The sequence below is a fragment of the Hippocampus zosterae genome, chromosome 2 (genome assembly GCF_025434085.1).
Source record: "Hippocampus zosterae strain Florida chromosome 2, ASM2543408v3, whole genome shotgun sequence".
Classification (NCBI taxonomy): Eukaryota; Metazoa; Chordata; class Actinopteri; order Syngnathiformes; family Syngnathidae; genus Hippocampus; species Hippocampus zosterae.
This window is the reverse complement of record NC_067452.1, coordinates 28,673,427-28,695,340: the sequence shown is the minus strand read 5'-3', so window position 1 is coordinate 28,695,340 and position 21,914 is coordinate 28,673,427. Positions and strand designations below refer to the sequence as shown.

Sequence of the window (21,914 nt, the reverse complement as noted above, 5' to 3'; positions counted from 1 at the left end):
ATGGTCTTTCTACTGTATTTAGAGCCACTGAAATATGTGAGAAATAGAAGTTCAGTCATTTGGAGGTGGGGGAGAACTTTATTTTAAGCCTCTTTCCAGGGAGTAGTTGAATCCGTCTATCTTAGAGGAATTAATGCCAGCCGTCTTCTAAGACCTCACAACTCTTTGCTTAAAATACCAATGAAAAATGCAATAGTGTCAGGACATTGGGAGGTTTAAAATTCTTTGGAGCTGAAGAGAGTGCGGCATACAAAGAGGATAAAGAATGGAGTATTAATGCATTGCATTCAGGTCAGCGTGCGCGGTGAAAATACTGAGATTAGAACTAATGGCACACAAAAGAATAACAGGAGTTTCCATTCATGTGATTTGGAGTGCAAGAGTCATTTGTCGCACTCTCGGTGTATGATTGGGAATGGAATGTAACATGATGTTTATTGAAGTCAAAGTGAGTCATAGATGGCGTTGTGGTTTTCTCGCCTGACTTTGACGCAGGCACGGTGTGTTCGGCTCCCGTTCGGTGATGATTTCAATGCAGGTTTGAATGGTTGCCTGACCCCGTCACCTGCATATTTGATAATTAGGTGAAATACTGTATAATTGTCAGGATTATTTTATGCATGGATGAGATTTCACTTGTTTAAAATATACATAGATACCGTATGTTAAAATATTTCTTTGTTGGAACTGTTTACTTGGGTGTCACGTGACTGGTGAGAGTGCGAAGTTAAGTGGGAGTGAGCTGGATGTTAGAGAGATGAAGTCAGCTCATGATAGAAGCACAGTTTTTTGACCAAAGCAAACAAACAAAAAACAGGGACAAAGAGATCTTTTTATTTTATTTTAGTTTATTTTATTTATTTTTTGGTGCCACTTTTGTTTATTAAATAGTAAAGACCAAGTCGTCCTGCCGTTTGCATTCAAGACTCATCGTTACTCTGGCCTCACTGATGTTTTCTTTTTGTGGAATTAACACCAACACGTGCTCTATGACGAACACGGTATATGTCTATGGTTATTCCCTCGCCTGGATGGGATTCAAAATAATGTAAATAAAAGAATAGCAATTCCTTTTTCAGTGAAGTCCAACTAGGGGTGTCAATAAACTGCTTAAAGCACGCTCAGGGAGGGAGCTTCCAAATAACATTGATCACACGCTTTGCTGCACAGCCAGCCTGGTGCTTTCAGTTTACTTGAACAAAATGGGAACTTGCACACCGCGCCATTGTGCACATTAGTCCTTTGATTGTAAGAAGTCACAATCAAATCACAATTACATTTCAATTAATTGCCCAGCCTGAGTACTTTGTACATGCACTGTATATTTAATTGCTGTTAAAAATGACGAGAGGGCCTTTGGAAAAAAAATCTCCACTGTAAATAAAGTGTTGCCAGATTAAGAAAGTTTGGAGAAACCCTTGGTCAAGTATACAACAAATTATAGATACAGATATCTCGAATCGCTGTTCATATCGCGATTAAAAACGCACGGTCTTAACACAAAATCTATAAAGAGTTCTCCGTGTTTCATATAAAATGTTGTAGACAGAGACAGAAAATGAGAACATCTTGACATGGGCACACTCACCACAAACTTGAAAAAGCAAATTAGCGAAGAACAAATGCATCGAGTTAGCGTGAAGCAATGAAGCCATGATGTCTATTGGATTGTCCACAATGGGGCGACTTTGATTTTTGACACACACACACACAATGGAATAAGACATGTCAAAAATACGAGAGGCACTTGGTGAGACAAGGAGATTTTAATGAATACCTTATTCTCCAAAAGGAGATCAAAATGGCAATTTGTATTTGTCCGCAAGCTGCTCCATAAGATGCACGTACTGTAGCAACGTCACTCGAGTGAAGCGCGTCTCAGCAGTCGATAGTCTGCTGCTCTCAGCTGTGCGCGCGAGCACGTACTTGCGGCGCCGACCCAACCCACGCCACATATTAAGCTTTGAACAACGACAACAGCTAAGCTAGCCTAGCCGATGCAATGATGGTCAGCAGACAAGGTTTACGTTTTATGTGACTTTTAATAGCAACTTGGCAGATTCATCAAACATGCTGTGTGCTCATTCGCAGTCACTTTCTGGAACCCCCCGCCCCCTTATAGGCGGGACCTCTATTGTCTATTGGATTGTCCACAATGGGACGACTTTGATTTTTGACACACCCTCTGTTTTTGTTGTCTTATTTTCATTAGAAAACTGCCCAGTTGCTTAGTGTTGCTGACTGAATATTGATACTTTTTTGGTCCTCCTCTATGCCTTTGGATATGTTAAAGGCACAGGATTTGACTTGCATCTGTTTGAAGCAGTGTTCTTAACCTTGTTAGAGGTACCGAACTCAACCAATTCATATGCACATTCACCGAACCCTTCATGAGTGAAAAATAAAAATATGATTTTTTTTTTACAAATTCAAGACATGAAAAAACACATTTATTAAAAACTGGAAAAGGAAATACAATCAGGATGAAGTATATATATATTTTTAATTGTGCATAAAATGAACCAATCAGTGGACATGTTGAGTTGGGTGTGTCTTTACCTCCATGGCAGAGGCTCTGTCGAACCCCTGAGACTATTTCGTTGAACCGCTGAAACTGATTCACCGAACCCCTATGGTTCGATCGAACCCAGGTTAAGAACCACTGGTTTGTAGGCTTTTAAAAATGTTTTCAATGCACTTGCATGATGTCAGAGTACACCTGAGCTGGTATAAGAGGGACAAAAAGGGCAAGGCAAACCAGCGACTGCTGGTGAAGCTTTTTGGGGAACAAACTCGCATGTTGGCAGCTGCTGCAAGCAACCCATGCTAACCTTCCTTTGGGAATGGAATGAGTTGCTGTTTTAATTATCCATCTCTGATTTCTAAATGAGTTTTTCTTTTTTTTTTTTTGGTGTATGTCAAATCTAATAACTGGTGCCAGCGACAGGCCTAGGGAAAGTCCAACATGCTGGTGAAGAAACAGACTGTTCTTTCGTCAAAGCCCTCGGAGATTACTTACCTTGACTTTGCAGAATAAGATGCTAATAAAAACACCGGTGAGACAATTAAATGACACAGTGACACCAAGATCTTGAGAATTATTGTTGACAATATGAGCAGAACTGATCGCCCTTAATCTCTTTGAAGGATGTCAGACCAAGTAAAGAATTGACTGTCCTTCTTTTTACCCTGAATTATTTATATTTATATACAGTATATAAATATATATATATAAGTATATATATATATATATATATATATATATATATATATATACAGTATATAAATATATATATATAAGTATATATATATATATATATATACTGTATATAGATAGATAGATAGATAGATAGATAGATAGATAGATAGATAGATAGATAGATAGATAGATAGATAGATAGATAGATAGAGCAGTATTATCACAATAATGCTGAAAGAACAAAAATATAGAGACGACATAAAGCGAAAACAAGACTTTTTATCCATTCCTCAATTTTCTATACCATGTACATCGGCCGAGCTAATTTAAAGCTTACATTTGGAAGTTGGTCAACAAGAGGGAGGAGCAACAGAGTAATGCTATTCTCGGGTTGGCTCAAGAATTATTGATATTTTAAATCAAATGTAGGGTTCACGTTTAGCACAGCGACGGTTACGTTTGGTCGAAGGACAGCTATGATTTACAAAACAAGTTCATATTTTAGAAGTTTGTGCACATTTCTAATGCCCTTTGAGGAACAGCTCTTCTCATCCTGGAATGAGCCGTTACCTAGCGGGCAAATTGAGGGTTTTCTTTTGACTTTCAGACTGACAGAATACGACACAGTACACAAGAACAGCATCTGTGATTTGTAATGAGGAAGCAAATGATCAAAAGAGTGCACACAGGAAGACAAAAGATGCAGAAAGTGGAACATATCCTCTCACCAGGCATCATTGTCGGCACTTTCTCATTCCTGCCGAGTTGCCTCAAAGTTTCCCTCTAATGTTCCAACCTTGTAAACATGATTGAGAAATTCTGCTCACATTCACGCTGAGAGACCAAAACAACCTTCAGTCAGATGACCTCTTTGGTGTTTGCTGCTGTTTAGATTCTTTGCGAGAGTATCCATCCATCCATTTTGCTTGATCCTCACTAGGTAGGTGCATGTTTTTGAAATGTGGCAGCATCCGGAGAAAACCCACGGAGGCCCGGGGAGAACATGCCAACTCCGCACTGTGAGGCCAGAGCTGGAATCGAACCCGGTACCTCTGCACTGTGAAGCCGACGTGCTAACCACTGGTCTACCGGGCCGCCACTTTGCGAGAGTACTAGAATAAAACCATTTCGTAAAGACTCGAATGGAATTATTTCAGAGAAGACCTCCAGCATAATCAAAAGAACACCAAATTGTACACCTTCATAGATACACATCCTTTGTGTGTGGTTCTGAATTTTGCAATTAAAATATTTGCATTTTTGCCACTTGTTGTTGTAAGTGGCGTCATGCATTCATGTCTGACATAGAAGGAAAAGCCTTTTCTTGCAGTTAGCACCAGTTTGTGAATGTTTCCATCTTTCTGGTCGATTTGCGCCTGGCTGGCTTTCTCGAGCCGCGGCCCCCCCAACCAAGCCTCTAGTTCCACAGGTTTTATGCCACAAAAATGCAAAAAAAAAAAAAGTTGTTGCCGTGATTTGCCCCAATTCGATTGTGGTGTTCTGTTTGGACATGAAAGAGTTGAAAAAAAATGCAATCAGACAGAGAAACAGCAACGCATGGCAAGTGATTTCAAACCACAATGTCTTGGAACATCTGACAAGACATTAAAAGGATGAGAAGGAGGTGGTTGATTAACAATCTGTTATTGACACACAGGATGAGGCATTGTTGGCCATAACCAAGCCAGAGTATTAACAATGAATTTAGCATCCTTAAACTCCCCCCCTGCCTGCTTTGCTATCTCATCCAATCACAAGTCAGGACTCAGCGTATGCATATTCACAACTGAACAGATATCCAAGTCTTAACTCAGCACATAACTGCAGGGTTTTCACATTCAAATTCAGCCTACAGGCTAGATTTAACCAGCAAACCGTATTTTTGACTCCCCTGGTGTAGACTGTGATCTGTTCTCTAATTTAAACACTATTGCGGAAGTAAGGGAATGTTTTTTTTTCCTTTCTTTTTGCACTGGAATGAGGGGTGATCCGTTACCTGTGGACACTAACAAACAAATCACAAAGTTTGAAAAGACAACATTTGTAATTGGTAATAACATACCAAGACAGACCCTGCACAACGAGAAAAATAATCGGCACCTATACTGTATGCTTCCTGCACTAATTTCATCCATCTATTTTCAAATCCACTTAGGAGGCTATCCCAGCTGTCTTCAGGCAGTCGCCGGGGGTCACCCTGAACTAGTCGCCAGCCAATCGCAGGGCACACGTACACAAAAAAAGATTCACGTTCATACTCACACCTAGGGACAATTTCGAGTGTTCTATTAACCTGCCATGCATATTTTTAGAATGTGGGAGGAAACCGGAGTACCCGGAGAAAACCCACGCAGGCACGGGGAGAACATGCAAACTCCACACAGAAAGGAAGGAGCCGGAATCGAACCCTGTACCTCTGCACTATAAGGCGGACGTTCCAATCATTTAATCGATGTGCCAACCATTCAACTACCATTCTGCCACACTAATTTCATTTCATTTATTTTGATCTCCATCAGCTTTGACTGATGCCATCGCCATTCTTCCAGGAGTCCAAATCCACCATTGACATATTTTCACTGCTAAACCAATCTACTAACTTTCTTCAGTAAAATAATGTGCTATATATCCAGTCCAAATCACAAATAGCCAGGACCTTAACAACCCCTCAATAGTTGCCTCACAGCATTTTCAATTGATTAAATAAACCACCCAGCCTCTAATTTGCAGCAACACGGCAATATACTGTCAGGTGAATATCTTTTTGTTCTGGTATTATTTCAAGACCTCGCAATCTGTATGTGTGCTATTCATGAGTCACGCGCCGCCTGTGACCTCACGCCTCCATCTAACAAGCTTAAGTTCAAGTGGTGTTCAGCAAGCCGATCACGTGGCGAAGCCGCCACTGGCGCAAGGCAACACAGTGACTGCTTTGACTCTATCCAAACTTACTTTTTGCCAAGTGAGGTATTTCAACAGTTGCACGTGATAGCTCATTTAGGATCGGCCTCAAACTCTTAGGGCCCTATTAGTGCCTTTTTAGTTTGTAATTTGGCCAAAAGGTACAGCTTCAAAGGGGCGCTTGTGCCGTTGTCGGAGCGACCGCAGCTGACTTGTTTGCCATCCAATAGAAGCAATTCCACTCCTTGTCTTTAAGTTCAGCACCATGTTGTCTACATGGCATTGATGGAGACTTCCACCCCTGAAACTAGACTTGAAGATGTGCAACATTTTCTGAAAAGCACACTGGCACATACCCGTCAACAAAAATAGAAACCGTACTGTTTCAATTAATGGGTATTGTGAGAAAAAGATGTGAGGAAAAATGTGAATCACGAATTGATTTTCACTTTGTTGAAAGTTGCATCGAATCCATTTGATACATCTCACCTGCAGACAAGCAAATGTGTTGACGGCACTATCCAAATTAGTGGAATTGCATTTTTTTTTTGTGAGCAGTTTTGTCCTTGGTGTACGTTTACTGTATTTTAGGTCTTTATGCAAGTGTGGCAACGGTCGGCTTCTCACACTGTCTACTCAAGTGTCATGTTGCAAGGTGGTGGTGGTGGACCCCAAAAAGCAGGCAGCAGCAGGGTAAACTTGACGAATTGTATTTAAAACAAAGAAAACTAAATCCTAAGCAAACAAAGTCCAAAGTAGCAAACATAAAGTCATGACTGAAGATAAAACATAACAGCAACCAAAACACGACTGAAACAAACCTGATTGCAGCAAACAATCATGACAGTAGCCAAGAGCAAACAATGACCCGACACTGAGTGTTCGGGCTGGGAGTCCTTTTAAAGCCCTGATTACCTATGACCAAGAGGTGTGCAGCTGCCGGGTGAGCCCTACAGTGCCACCTGTTGGTCCATAAACTGAATCATGACACTCAAGTTGAAGTACAAATACTGTACTTGTGTTCAAAAGACTAAGGTCAAAGTACACGTGTTGATTCAACTCCTGTAATTAAGTCTAAAGCTTTGGGGTCTGAAATGTTCTTTAAAAGTACAAAAGTTAATCATTATTTTTGCAATCCGTTGAAGACAATACACATTTTCATTGTATGGCACAACGAAAAATAACTTCTCACCCCACAAAACAGTTTCTGTTTTATTAACTTACGTGTATGTTGTTTAAGCGTAACATTGTCTGTACTTTGCTATCAAAACAATATGTGCCCGGAGCTTTGCTAAGGTTGTGAACCGAAATTAACCGAAGAACCAAAGGAAAAAAATGCGAAATTAGACTATGATAACAACTGAACGAAAAAAGTATTCTTCTCACCACTACCACTATGTGTTTTGGCCTATCATCAACTGTCTCTTTTTAGTTTAGCGGGAGTCTAATATGTGAATGGTTGGTGGGTTTTGTGATGTATGGTCCTTTTGGGTAGTCGTTTCCTGGCAGCGAGAGTCATGGTCATTGGTTCTCAAAGTCTCTGAGGCGCATTTGCATTGGACCACCCACCTCCCCTTGCTTATAACAACCATCTTTTACTAAAGGCAAAATGTAATTCTCGGTGCCGCAGGTTCGATGACTTATTTTCACAAATTCTCATTTTGAGTCGATATGAATTAAACTGATATTAAGATTTTGAAGTTGCCTTTTTTTTATTTTTTGGTCCTACGCCATATTTGCAAATTCAGGTTAAATCAGATTTACTCTGATTAACGAGAAAGCAACAGGAAAGTGAGTATGGTGAAATGAATTACTGACAATTAATTAAAAGGTTTATAACAAAAGATGGCGGCCCTGTGATCGAGTGGTTAGCGCGTCGACCTCACAGTGCAGATGTCATGGGTTCGATTCTGGTTCTGGCCTTCCTGTGTGGAGTTTGCATGTTGTCCCTGTGCCTGCGTGGGTTTTCTCCGGGTACTTTGGTTTCCTCCCACATTCCAAAAACATGCATGTCAGGCTGATTGAACACTCTAAATTGTCCCTCGGTGTGAGTAAGAGTGCGGATGGTTGTTTGTCTCTGTGTGCCCTGCGATTGGCTGGTGATCAGTTCAGGGTGTCCCCCGCCTACTGCCCGAAGACAGCTGGGACAGGCTCCAGCACCCCCGTGACCTGAGTGAGGATAAAGTGGTTCGTAAAATGGATGGATATCAATAGATTTAAAAAAAAAAGAAGAAATACGTGGCATTGGACTGGCCTTGAGCCTTCACCAAGATGTTGGTTCATTTAAGGGCACATGTCAAATTCAACCTCCTGCTTGGTATTTTCTGGGAAGGCAATTTCTCTTGCATTCACCACGACCTTAATTAATGCCGTCATTGTCAATCAAAGTCATTTATACACTTGTTTTTAAAGGAACTGCCGTGACAGGAAGCAGACCACCCTTATCTTTCCCCACAGATGACAGAGTGGCAGTTCAATGATGTCCATGCTAGCATCAACTTGACATAATGCAACTCACTCACAGAATCAGGGAAAGGTAAAATTTGGGGAGGGGGTAGGATTTGGAGATGCTGAAAGCCGGCATGTCACTCGTGGTTAGCGTCATGATGGCGGCTAGGATGAGCCGAGCAGGAGTAGACCGGACCCCTTTTTCAAAAATGCTTTTCTCTTAATAGACAAGAATAATATTTTCATCAAAAAACCCCAGAACAAATTAGAATTTATTTTTTTATATTTTACTGTGGCAGCACTTCTGCTAGACAGTGAGTAGTTCCATCATCTGTGAGGAGTTTGCATGTTTTCCATGTTTGCATGGGTTTTCTTCATACCACACTCAAAAACATACATGCTAGGTTCATTGAAGACTGCCGATAGGTGTGAATGTTTTTTTTTTTGGTCTATATATGCTCTGCCAATCATTTGCAACTATCTCGTACAAGGTTACAGGCCAGTTTCCTGAAGAAGGTTTGAGGGAATGGATGGATGGATATTTTTCTGTTTAGAATTATTGAGGTGAAAAAAAAAGAACTTATTTTTTACAGATGTCACAATTAAGTCGGTGGCGAGAAAAGTGCAAATTACTGTGTTTTCCGCATTATAGCCACTTGGGAGTATAAGGCGCACCGTCAATGAAATGGCCTATTTTAAAACTGTTTTTATATTTAGGGCGCAACACATTATAAGGTGCATAGAATAGAAGTGACAATAGTGGCTGCAGTTGTGTTATGCATCCGATAGATGGAGCTGCTCCAAAGGGAATACAATACAATACAGCTTTATCTATATCGCGCTTTCACAAACACTGCAGCTGTAACAAAGCACTTTTCAGGACATTTAAAACACCTCGTCCAAGAAATCAGAATATTAATCTATATGTAAGGTGCACCGTAATATAAGGCGTACTGTCAGCTTTTGAGAAAATTGAATGCCTTTAGGTGTGAGTTATAGTGTGGAAAATACGGTACTTTTGCTTAATGTGGTATGTTCTTTTAATATTAGGAAAAAACTACGGATAGCTGACAGCATTTGTGAGATGGCTAAGAATGGAACTTGATTACATACATGTGTTAAATGATAGAAAACACACTTCTTAATTGTTTCTGTAGTCTCTGAAGTGCCTGTCTAGGAATCAGATGAGAAGTAGCACAATTATGTTATTTTTTGGGTGAGCTGCCTATGTCATAAAATCTCTCCCGAAGCAAGCCATTGAGATCACTTGGGCAAAGATTTGCCATTTTTAAGCAACGGATTGCATAAAGCACTATGACGTCAAAGGCAAAAGCTAAGATGAGTTGCAATGTTGTTGGATACGGATTAGTTTTACCAAATAGTAATCTCAGCATGAGCTTCTGATAATAACACAAACACAGACACAACATCACATGGGGCCAGTCACGATGGGGGGCAGCCAGAAAGAAAAAAAAAACTGTCTGAACTCCGACCTACTGTGTGAGTTAACAAACAAAAAGAACCACAATGACTCCCATTCAGTAAAATTAACATATGTGTGGCTGTCATATCGTTGAACACTTTGAAGGCCACCTTACACATTAGATGTAAATTACACCGCTGATATTTTTCACATCTGAGCTAAACAAAATGACCTCTTTATTGTGTTTGAATGCAGGGTTCAAGTCATGACAGACGTCAACTTTTATTTTGAAAAAAAAAACCCAACACAAATGTCCCCAATAGCCTTCAGGAAGAGCTGCTGGGTGGGTCAGGGGCATCTTTTATGGCCCCTGACCCACCCAGCAGCTCTTCCTTATGGCCCCCCAAACAGAAATGTGTTTTGTTCCCTTTCGCGGCTGTCGGAGTGAAAGGACCGTGAATAAAAATCCCTCTTCTTCCATAGGTGCTGAGCGGCTGAGTGGAAGCAGGGTAACACATCATCATCATGAGCCACCGTGTGTTTGCTCATTAGACTGCATGCCGCTCTGACTAATGCTTGGTTACAGTTCACTTCAGGGGGTTATACGACCTTGTGGACACAATCAAGGGGAACATTGCGCACTTATCAAAATTGGATTGGAATGCTTAAAGAAAAAATATTGCGATAATGCATCAGTTTTCGGAATCTATCAATACACCAACAACAGACATTTTGTCAAATTTGACAAACGTTCTCTTTCATGTCCTGTCAACATGCCACATCATCCACATGAAAAATGAATGCTTCATTATGTCACGATTTTAACCTTTGTCTACATCAGTACTCATTTTTTTATGCTGGCTTTGTTTTGACGACAAGCGAAAAGTCACCACATGGAAAAGACAAGAGCAGATCACCAGATAACAGCCGTAATGTTTTGAGCAGATTATTGACACTTGACACGAAAGGTATATTTTCTTTAAACAGCATCTAATGCACATATACAGTCGGTCAAACTCACGTGGATCAATTCATTACATGGATCTTGTGATTTTTTTTTCAGCTGTCACATAATGAATCTGAAAAATGTGAATTGTGTGGAAAAAAGATATACGGTAGTTTTACATCAGCTTTCAAAGACAATACAAATTGCCTCACATGGTGGCAACGACAACATGAACTCAAGCCAAGAAAGAACTCATGAACTGATTAAGATGCTAAGTGGAGGCAAAGCACTTATTTACTGTCAGATCAAACTGGAAGGCCAATAACCACCACTTTGAGTCACGTAAACAAATTCGTTTTTGCATATTTAATGTCGGAACTGAATATTTAGATATGTCAGCATGGTGTCTTGGTATTTTTTATTTTATTTCCCACCAACTGGATGTCCTTAGCTTTGTATAAATGAAGTGATGTGGTATCGCTATACATCCTCAAATAGCGAAGGCAGAATGGAGGTTATACAAAAGCTGTTTTCGCACTCAAAGGGATGCAAGAAATATAAAAATAGGACGCTTTTGTGAATATACAATAGCAATACTGTAAATTTTGCTGACGCAGGTTGGTATAAAATGAATGGAGGACATGTCAACAATTTGCAATTGTTGACATGCTCATACTGTATGTCCACATAAGACTCAGCCGATTATACTTACTTTATTTTGTTCCACTTGACTTAGGAGGAAACTTTTCTTCTGCATTCTTGTGTATGCTTTTTCATTATTTCTCATTGTATTTTGTTGAACACGTTAGAATTTTTGATTGTTGGGGGGGGGGGCAGGAAAATATCTGGCATTATCTACCCAATTTAATCCAAATCAGTTGTACGCCTATCATTAAATTTAAATTATCTTTCAGATGCAAAGACCAGACCATTCACCGATTTCGCTTGATTCCTGAGGTTAAGATGACGCCTACTTCAGAAACTAATGACATTAATTTGCTTTGTCTAATTATTACAACTGTCCAGACTGAATGTCACGTGTATTTTGTCAAAGTATCTTTGTGGACTTTTCTTACAATCTTTTTGAACAATCACTCCCTCGGGGAGAACTACACATTAGACGTTTGCAAAGCAAAAGTACGATCTTGCGTTCAGTGGATCGTCTGTGTGATTTGATAAAACCTTACTGAAGAACCAGAAATTCACCGAATCTCTCTTATCTGTCACCGTTAAATCCGAACAGTGTGGAGATAAGCTTTCAATGAAAGCTTTCCTTTTATAGGTTGTGCCATTAGGAATGCTAATTTATCTAGCTATTCGCCACATGTTGAAAAGAAAAAAGTGCTCATGAAGTGTAATGGAAGTGGGGAATGTCAGTCACGTAGGAAACATCATCAGGAAGCACCATAACAAAACAGACAAGTCAATCCACTGGAATTCATTTGAAAATTCTTTGCAAATGTTTATGAAACGAATGGCTTCTTACCACCCGAATGTACCAAACCTGTCCCCAAGCCGCTTTATTAGATTAATTGGCGACCAGGAAAATAACATTCAGTTTGTCATATTCATTTTAATGTGATCAAAACGAATTCTTCTTGCTTTGTTTTTTGTAATCTGGTTTTCTATTGAGTGGATAACACTATTCATTCATTAATTCATTTTCCGCACCACTTTATCCTGACAAACGTCACAGGGGTGCTGGAGCCTATCCCAGCTGTCTTCGGGCAGTAGGCGGGGGGACAGACACCCTTGAACCGGTTGCCAGCCAATCGCAGGTCACAGAGAAACAAACAACCATTCGAGCTCACACTCACACCTCGGGACAATTTTGAGTGTTCAATCAGCCTGCCATGCATGTTTTTGGCATGTGGGAGGAAACCAGAATACCCCGGAGAAAAGCCACGCAGCAACGGGGAAAGCATGCAAACTCCACACAGGGAGGCCGAAGCCGGAATGGAACCCTGCACCTGTGCACTGTAAAGTCGACGTGCTAACCACTCGACAACCAGGCCGCCCATGGATAAAACTATTTACGTGGAAATATGGATAAATCAGAGTGCCGTTCATCTACATGGGCAAAGCCCAACTTCTCATAGTTGACATCATGTCGATCTTGTTTGATCTAGTTGAGACTACTTGCAGCCAAGCGGTGCTTTTCATTTTTTGATTGATTGTAAATGGTCAATCAATCATTATGATCGGGCCTTAATATAACAGTGAAGAAATATAAAGTGTGAGCATAGTCATGGTGGCCGCCATGAATTTCCACTTTGGTGCAGTTTTCCTCATTGGAGGTCAGAAAACTAACTCCCTGATCCTTATTCTGTCCTTTGCATCATTATTTAATGTTCGCGGAGGACACCAATTGTTGAATTTTAGTTTCGTTATTTTATTAGTCTTAGATTGGTCATACATCACTTGTAAAATATGCAAGTGTACACTGTAATTAAACAAAATAACTGTATGCCCATCTAAAAAAAAGCATCCGCTCATGCTAGCTTGGAAACAACCTTAAACCCTCATGTCCGCTGTCAGCAATTTCCTCAAAATGGCCTCCTGCAACAGTGAAAAGACAATCTACTATAGAATCTGATTCGACAATGAAACAAAGACAAGCGGTTGTTGCTCAAGAAGCTCTTTATTGTGAAAATGAATGTTTACTGTCGACCCAAATCACATGCGAGAAAATGATTCAACCAGCGTTTCTCTCGAACGTCAGACTTCATGCCGCCGACACATGCTTATAAATCTTCTCTTCTAAATGTCTTCTTCTTTCCACTGGCCCCGCCTCCTGACTCACTCGGTCCCAAATTGAGGTCTTCATGGTCTCACAAGTTCTGTCTAACTTTGTAGACTGTCTGAAGTTCACTTTGCAGGCTGGCTCATGAAAGGCTCCTGCTCATTTCGAGCTGTATAAGTCATGGCAAATATGTTCAGTGTTCAGTTAATTTGACAGCTCAACTGTGCATGCACGTAGTCTGTCACTCACTCATGAATCTTTGACAACGACCAATCAACAGCCAGTATCGGGCTGGGCCGGGACTTTACTGTGCAACGCAGGAAGTTGGCGAGAGTGAATGCGTGAGCTTGGTTTTGGAGGAAAGCAAAGCAAGTTCACAACTGAAAAAATGTCATTGTTAGATTAGATTAATTCATGAATTCAAAATTCGACCATCACCCTAGCATTGATTGCAAATTCATATGAAGGCATTCCACACCTCATTCGTGGTGTGCTCTGTTGGCCATCTTGAGTATTTTACACATGGTAAGAGCATTGGGCATGTCATTTAAAAAAAATAATTTTAACCATAATAAAATGTGAGACACCCACCACACACATCAAGAAAAAAATGCTATGTGTGTACACCACTTGAATGTCAAGTTTATATGTCCAAGTGCCAAAACTGTCATCCAGCACTCATGCATGCAACACAATGGCTGTCAAAGTGATTTGGGCCGATGGCTTTTTGGCCTTTGATTTCTCAGTAAAAGCAGCTTGACCCCAGCGTATGAACCTCAAGTGTTAAGAGGAAAGTGAAAATAATGAACTGAAAGGGGAAGAGGGTCAGCTGATGAGCGCCAAAAATGAAATGCTTCCTGGCAACGGACTTGAGTGACGGCCTCCTTCAACTTGAGCCAGATCAAGTAGCATCGGCTCGCTGTCCAATGTCAACCATGTAAAGTAAAAGTATTTTCAAAATACATCACATTTACCACAAATGTAAATCTTTATTGTCACGACTGTACTTTACAGAGTTTTCAGTTTGGCAAACATTTTAAGCAAATTTTACGGCAATGTGTGTCATGAACTGTTTTGTAATAACTTCTTTGAACTTTCTATTTCAAATAGGGACGCATCACTTCCATTCACCTATTTTTGCTCACTGTGGCTCGCAAACACAATGTCATCAAACCTTCATGTCGACTATATAGACCACAGATGTCAAACTCAAGGCCACAGGGCCAGATCCGGCACGCCACATCATTTTCTGTGGCCCTTAAAGCAAATCACTGATGGCAACTTTCATGATGTTTGCCAAAATCTCCACCAAAATTTTCAATTCTCATTTGAAATAAATAAGAGTGTTACTGGAATCATTTTCTTGTGACCAAACACCTCATTACAGTAACTTCTACAATAGGTGAATAAACCGTTATCTTTGACTTCTTTATATGGTTTCAATCATAACGACCCCCCAAGGGAAACTGTAACTAAAATCTGGCCCGTGACAAGAATTGAGTTTGACACCCCTGATATAGAAATCAGAATAATTCAAAGTCTAAGTTGGCCACATAATTTTACAGCAAAATGTTGCTTTCATTATGTTCATTTTTCGAAGGTAAGTGTTAATACTCACCATTCTGCCGACCCCCCCACCCCCGCCCCCCACCCCCATAGTGTCATTCGATTCCACAGCGTTCAACCTCAGGGCCATTCGGCTTGAAAGGTTCCATGGATGTGATTGAATGAACATTCTTGTCACTTGAGACAGCGTCTTTTTAGTCATGCAGTGTCAGATAGGAGAAGACACTACGGACATTCACTTATACATTATAGACACAGCATAAAGAAAAGTCGTTGCGATTGTTGTCATAAAAAGGACATATTGTGATTTTTTTTTCTAATCAGATAGCGAGGATATGTTTGGGCGGTTGGCTACATTGAAAGCAAATTCCATATCAAATGGATGATGGCAACAAGACAAACACCTCGGTCAGCAAAAAGGCAGACACACCCGAGCAACAGTTGTCATGACAACAAAGTGCTCGCAGGATGTGGAAGGCTTCTCTCTGGGGGCAGCTTGACTGACAGGATGGCGCTCAACAAAGCATCCTCAAAAACCTGTTTTGTGACGCTGCTTCGGGAGTCATGTTTTGATTTATACAGCGACGACACATCACGAGAGAGAAGTGAGTCACTTTTATAAAACTGTTGTTGCTTTCTGACGATTCACAGCGGAAAGACGAGAAAGCCAGAAAATGTCGAGTACTGCCATCCACCGACCAGGTTGCCCTTCTCCAATTTCAGATAGACTTTGTCCTCCTTTTCCAGATAAAGCAGAACTCCGTTAGTGGCCGCCTCGCGGGTTACGTCCTTGTCCCCGGCAAAGGCTGAGATGACGGGCCTCCCATTTAACATGAGGTTCACCTACCAAGTCAGACAATTTAAAAAACTGTAAAATCATCTCCACAATTTTAGGCTTTGGTCAATGTCTAACATGCAACATGCGGCTCAAACTCGAGTTTAAAGGGCTAAATTTGGTTTGAATTTCTTCCCTCCTGTTCAAAATGGTGACATGCTGACTGAAATTGAGAGTCACCATTAAACGCCATAATGTGAGGTGGTCTCTTCTCAGTTTAATGACAAGTTAAAGAGAGAGGGAGACAGAGAGAGAGAAAAGCGAGACAGAGAATTGCATTTTAAATCCCATAATAGGATACAATTGTCAAATCAGAAAATGAATGAATAGTGCGAGCAATTTTATGTTTTAATCATGACACACATTTTGTGGAGTGTCCTGAAGAAAAAAAAAACGTAATTGGTAAATGCCGCTTTCCGCTGCCTGGGATCCAATCAAGGCTTATTTCATCCTAAGACAATAGAAAAAGATTAGAAAGTTAGTCTGAGTGACACATATGAGCCTTTTGGATTACTATATTTAAAAAGGAAAGTGAAGGCGAACACATGAGCAAATGGTTTCCCAAAAATGAAAAAGAAACGAGGAGTGCTTTATTTGCATAATTTACTGAACAAGCTACATCCTGGTTCAGGAAGGATGATGCCACAATACGAATGGACATTTCACCACACGTACTCGACGGACCTGGTCCCGTTCATGCCGTGGTGACTCCAGTCGCCGACAGTGTGAATAAGTCAATCTGCACCTTTATCTGAATCCTTACCAGCATTTTTGTTCTTTCTTGGCCAACACAATTTTTATAAGGCATCTGCCCAATCGGGCAAGTGCCCAATTTTGATGGAATGCCTATATCTGATGTGGGGGGGGGGGGTGGTTTCCGCCGCCTACAGGTATTTCTATGTGCATTTCAAGTGACACATCTGACACTGTATTGATGGATCACATGAGACAACCCACATGCTGTAACTCACTTCACACTAAGCACTGACGATACAGAAGTAAACAAAAATATATACTGTAGGTGATACAAGATGCATTCACGGCAGACAAAGAAAGCATTTTTGTGGCACAGGGACGCTTCGGCAAAAACAAACACATCCACCCCACTCCGCCAACAACTTCACTAAGAAATCAAATATCTCATTTCAGAAGCGAATGCTGTTGTCTAATCTGTGAGCCCCACAACATTATCAATTGTGAAGGCAGCATTTCATTACCAATCCGCTCAATTAAAGCTTTTAATTAGCATCGCGGTGTGCCGCATAAAATCACCAAAGACAAAGACCCTCCCCCCCCTCCAACCCCACATTGTTAATTTAACCCAAAAGTATTATAACATTAGTATCAGACGCACAAACTCTATTTGCTCATCTGTGCTAATGATGCAATTAAGACGACCTTATGGTTTTGATAGTGCTTCGGCCGCTGCGTCAAGATGATTTCCTCCTCTGTGGAACTTCATCCAACCGAGCTGCCATTTCACTGGCTGAGAAGCTCGGTGTGGGGGTAGTCGTCGTGTCCATCAGCCCCAGTGGAACGGCTCACTCACACACTTTTAGAATGCAGATACTAAAGATTTACTCCGTTGCTTAATTTTCCTCTTGAGAGGTGGAAGGCACGTCGGCGATTACATTTTGTATAATGTCCCCTTTAGAAAGTCACGTACCATTTTGTTGGCCTGGGCTGACTCTTCTCCCCGCTGATTTAATTGAGAGTTAGAGAGTTAGGTTGAGAGTTATTTTTCTTATTTGATAATGGACATGCCTCTCGTGTAACATATTCAAATTTCATTCCAGTGTATTTTGATGAGGTGCGGCTCATATGATAGCAGATCTGCCTGTTGACATAGCACTCACGTTGACAGATTACGCTCTGAAAATCTTGATTCCAAATTGCTTTTTCCTCTTCACGCAGCTAATGACGCATACCCTATTGTTTTGGGTTTTTTGTTATTGTAAAGTGTCGTTGGGTGTCTTGAAAGGCGCTTATAAATCAAATGTATTATTATTATTATTATTATTATTATTATTATTATTATTATTATTATTATTATTATACCCAAATTGCGGTAGTTGAGTGCAAAAATCTCAATTGTTTTATTTGAACCATGCGGGTGTCGATGGCGCCGAACAGTGTTCTTAAAATGACATACCTGTATGGTCTGGCTCTGGTACACTTTAATGACGTGGAAGTTAAAACTGTAGACTCCTTTTCTTGGGGACAAAAACACAGACTCAAATGTGAAGAAGTTTCCAATATTTACGAGAACCTGCAAAAGAAAGACAGAAAACAGAAGCTCACAATCAAGCTTTCCGTTGTTTCGAAAGGACAGGACAGTTCTAATGACTTTAGAAAGAGCTCACAAACTTGAGTTGCTTTCCATGGTGAATCCGGTGATTTATTTAAGTTCAACATAAAATAAATTTATTGAAGTCTGTACATGTATCAACAAATGGATGCAAGTGGTTAGCACTGCCTCAATAATGGACAAATTATTGGTTTCAATCTGGCCTGGCCTCTCGGGTGTGAAGTTAAGGCTCCAGCATACAAAGAAGAAGAAAAACAATGTTTCCATGCTGTATTAAGTATTTACAAAACAAATATGACTCTAACGCAGTGGTTCTTCAAAGCGCTCAAGGACATCTGCACAATTGCACACTTCTTGTCCAACAAATACTGCTACTGGTCACTTTAAAATGGTTCAGTGATTTTCTGCGCTCATGTACGACTGTTATAGGATTGTATTCTACCCCTGATCACTTTAGCTCTGCTGGACACTTTGCACATTGTCTCACAGTTGTCCCTGGGTGGTCCCACCGCACTACGGTTCACTTACATTACGAAATGTCCTTCCATATTTAATTTTTCCATAATTATTTGTCATGTCCTTGTTTATGATGATACTAATGCTGCGTGTTATATCGGACACAAATTCCTTGTGTGTTCTACATACTTGGCCAATAAAGATGATTCTGATTCTGATTCTTAACCTGGGCTTCGATCGAACCCCAGCGGTTCGGTGAATCGGTCAGAGGGGTTTGACGGCGCCTCTGCCATGGAGGGTAAGACAGACGCGACTCAGCATGTCAATTAGTTATGACGCCCGCTTGGCCATCACTGGCTGCAGATGATCACATGACATTGCTTGTCCAATCAGTGCTGTGGGAAATTTAGTTTGCTTAGTAGTCAACGTGTGACTGTCGTGATAGTACATCGTAAAATTCCACTATAACTTTTTCACTAATGAAGGGTTTCGTGAATGCGCATATTGTTCTTATTATCTTATCTTATCTTAATATTACCTGGTTGGGTTCGGTACCGATACAAAGTCGTGACACAGGCGTAACGAAATTTTGGTGGATTTCATCAAGGTGCAGGCAGACAGATTCTGAGTTCCGCTGATATGTGTGACGGATATCATGGTGTTCCATTCATAAATATGACAACAGCACGCATCAAAACTTCTGAATCATTATAGAAATCAGTTCATTGGATTTGTTATTATTATTATGAGTATTATGATTTTCATCATATTTTTACAAGCAGCCCCCTGATCACAACACAACTGGTGTGTGTGAGTGTGACACGATCGGGGTTGAAGTGCCCACTTTGCAGCACCCCATCATGCATCACCCACAAGTGAAGATTTTGCAGTTCTCTGTGGAAATACAGTACTTTGTGTGTGCTGAATTCTTGCAGGGACTCAAATGAGTGCATGACGCTTCCATCATGTAGACCGCACACGCCCCATGCACTGAATTTATAGGGAAAAATAGGAAACTGCTTTGATGGTTCCATGGTCTGGGAATCAAGTCAGCTGTGTTTACTCCCACAACAGCGCAAATGCCCAATTCTCTCTGTGCCTGTCTGTGAAAATATCAAAACAAACTCCACCCAAGCGCAGTAAGACTGCACTTTGCACAAGACTTGCACTGAACACAATAATAAGTCCCCATGTGGTTTGCCTTGTTCTTGTGTTGTGATCATGATACTCGAAGAAGGGGCTCTCTCAACAAGTGGTGCTTAGAGAAGATAGATGGGGACGGGAAACCATAGGCATTCAAACCTTAGAGTTAAGCTTTATTGTTTCCGTTAGTTTACAATTAACAGTGGAAACTTATTTTTACATTTGTATGACAACGAACAACCTTAAAATAGTTAAAGCATTGCCTTAAAAAAGGGGTGTGGGGGGCAGTTGAACGGATCCGATTTAGCTCACCCATGACCCGAATCAAGGCAGGCTCTATAAAAGATGGATGGATGGATAGATGGGTGAATGGATGGACGGATGGATGGATGGATGACTAGGCGGACTTCAATGCCCATCCATTACATTCCATCATCTTTCAAGCAAATGGAAAGACCACACATCCCATCCTCAAGAAAAAAACAAAAAGATTTCCGTATCGTTGCGTTAAGTACCTTTTTGAGGTTGGATGCTTGATCTGCAGGTGATGTTCAGGATGGCCCCCTCCCCCACACAACACATGGCAAACGCATGCACACGCACGCACGGACACTGTCAAAAACAGGACAACTGCTTTTCATGACACATAACACAAAGCGGTCGAGGATGAGGACCTGGTCGAAGTAGATGATCCTGGTCTTGTTGCTCATCTCGGACGGCTCGTGGTTGTTGCTCCGCACCACCGAGAAAGCCACTTTGGAGTTGGCGGCGCGCACCGAGATGCCGAGCGGCGAGTTGGACGCCCGCCAGTCGGCAGCCGGGTTGGAATCGCACACCACCAGGCACTTGCCCTCCAGCACGATGGGCTCCGTGTCGTTCTGGCCTCGCAGCGTGGCAACCAGAACCCACAGCACGCTCCAGCCCAACAACCGCATGTCCGCCAGTTGTCCACTTAACGGGTCCGCACGTGCGCCACCCTCTTCGCGCGCGCCATCCTCGTCGAGTCCGAATTCCCAACGGGAGAAACGCCCGAGCGTCTCATGAAAATAAAAGTCGTTCAATAAATAAAGTTCGTGCGTATACGTGTGCGTCAGTCGCAAGTCTTCGATTGCGCATGAAAGGATAATGCGCCCGACAGACAGTCTGCGTCCGCTCCACGCACAGAGCTGAAGAGATGTGCTCGGTGCTGCTGCGTGATTGTGCGCCCAAAACGCAGCCACCTTCTGCGCGCACGCGCGCCGGACGTTAATTAATTGTCAAGTACCACACTTAAGTTCGTGTGCGTCTTGCAGGTTAATGCAACACTTTCAACCTTCGACAAGAACAAATTTGACGTCAGCAGTGCCCCGTAGCGAACTGACGTCGTCAACTGGCTCCACGGATTTCACTCGACGCAGCAAACTCACTGGGGATCTGATATCAATTCTACGTCAAAATGAAATCGAAATCCAATTTTCAAAAGGAAATTATATTGACACATGCCTGCCGGGAATCAAATGCAATTGGCGAGGAACCGGCTGATGAAAAAAATGAGTGGAAATAGCTTTGAAAAATTATTTTCTACGTTTATTTTAATAAACAATAAGAGCCATCCTGGTGTGCATTCTGCGATGAATGAATTTCGGTCAAATCATATCTAAGAAGCACAGTGACACAAAACTCTCTCAACTTAAACACAGATTTTGATTAGGTTTGTTCCTGCTTGGATTCTGAATGTGTTGAGCAAGGTTCTGGATATGTGTGTATTTTATTTCATGAAACCATGACTGTGGATGCTTCGATGGGCAAAGACTTCTCAGCTATGTCATTTCCATCCTCTGATGTAAAAATACAGAAATCGCTCGTTTATCGCGGTTCCTGGGGACCAAAACCCCCGCGAAATAGCGACTAATTAACATTTTTTTTTAAGTCCGCAAACGGTCCGCGAGAACCTGCGACGGTCAGCA

General features: G+C 41.3%; 1 protein-coding gene across 1 annotated transcript; it reads right to left on the bottom strand.

Annotated features, from left to right (window-relative positions):
- Window positions 1–14,629: 14,629 nt before the first annotated feature.
- cbln4 (cerebellin 4 precursor) lies at window positions 14,630–21,371 on the bottom strand. Its single transcript, XM_052059575.1, has 3 exons — window positions 20,643–21,371; window positions 18,214–18,330; window positions 14,630–16,069 (listed from the first exon to the last, which is right to left on the bottom strand). The coding sequence occupies exons 1-3, from the start codon at window positions 20,901–20,903 to the stop codon at window positions 15,872–15,874; spliced, it is 576 nt and encodes a 191-aa protein (XP_051915535.1). The 5' UTR covers window positions 20,904–21,371; the 3' UTR covers window positions 14,630–15,871.
- Between the last annotated feature and the right edge of the window lie 543 nt (window positions 21,372–21,914).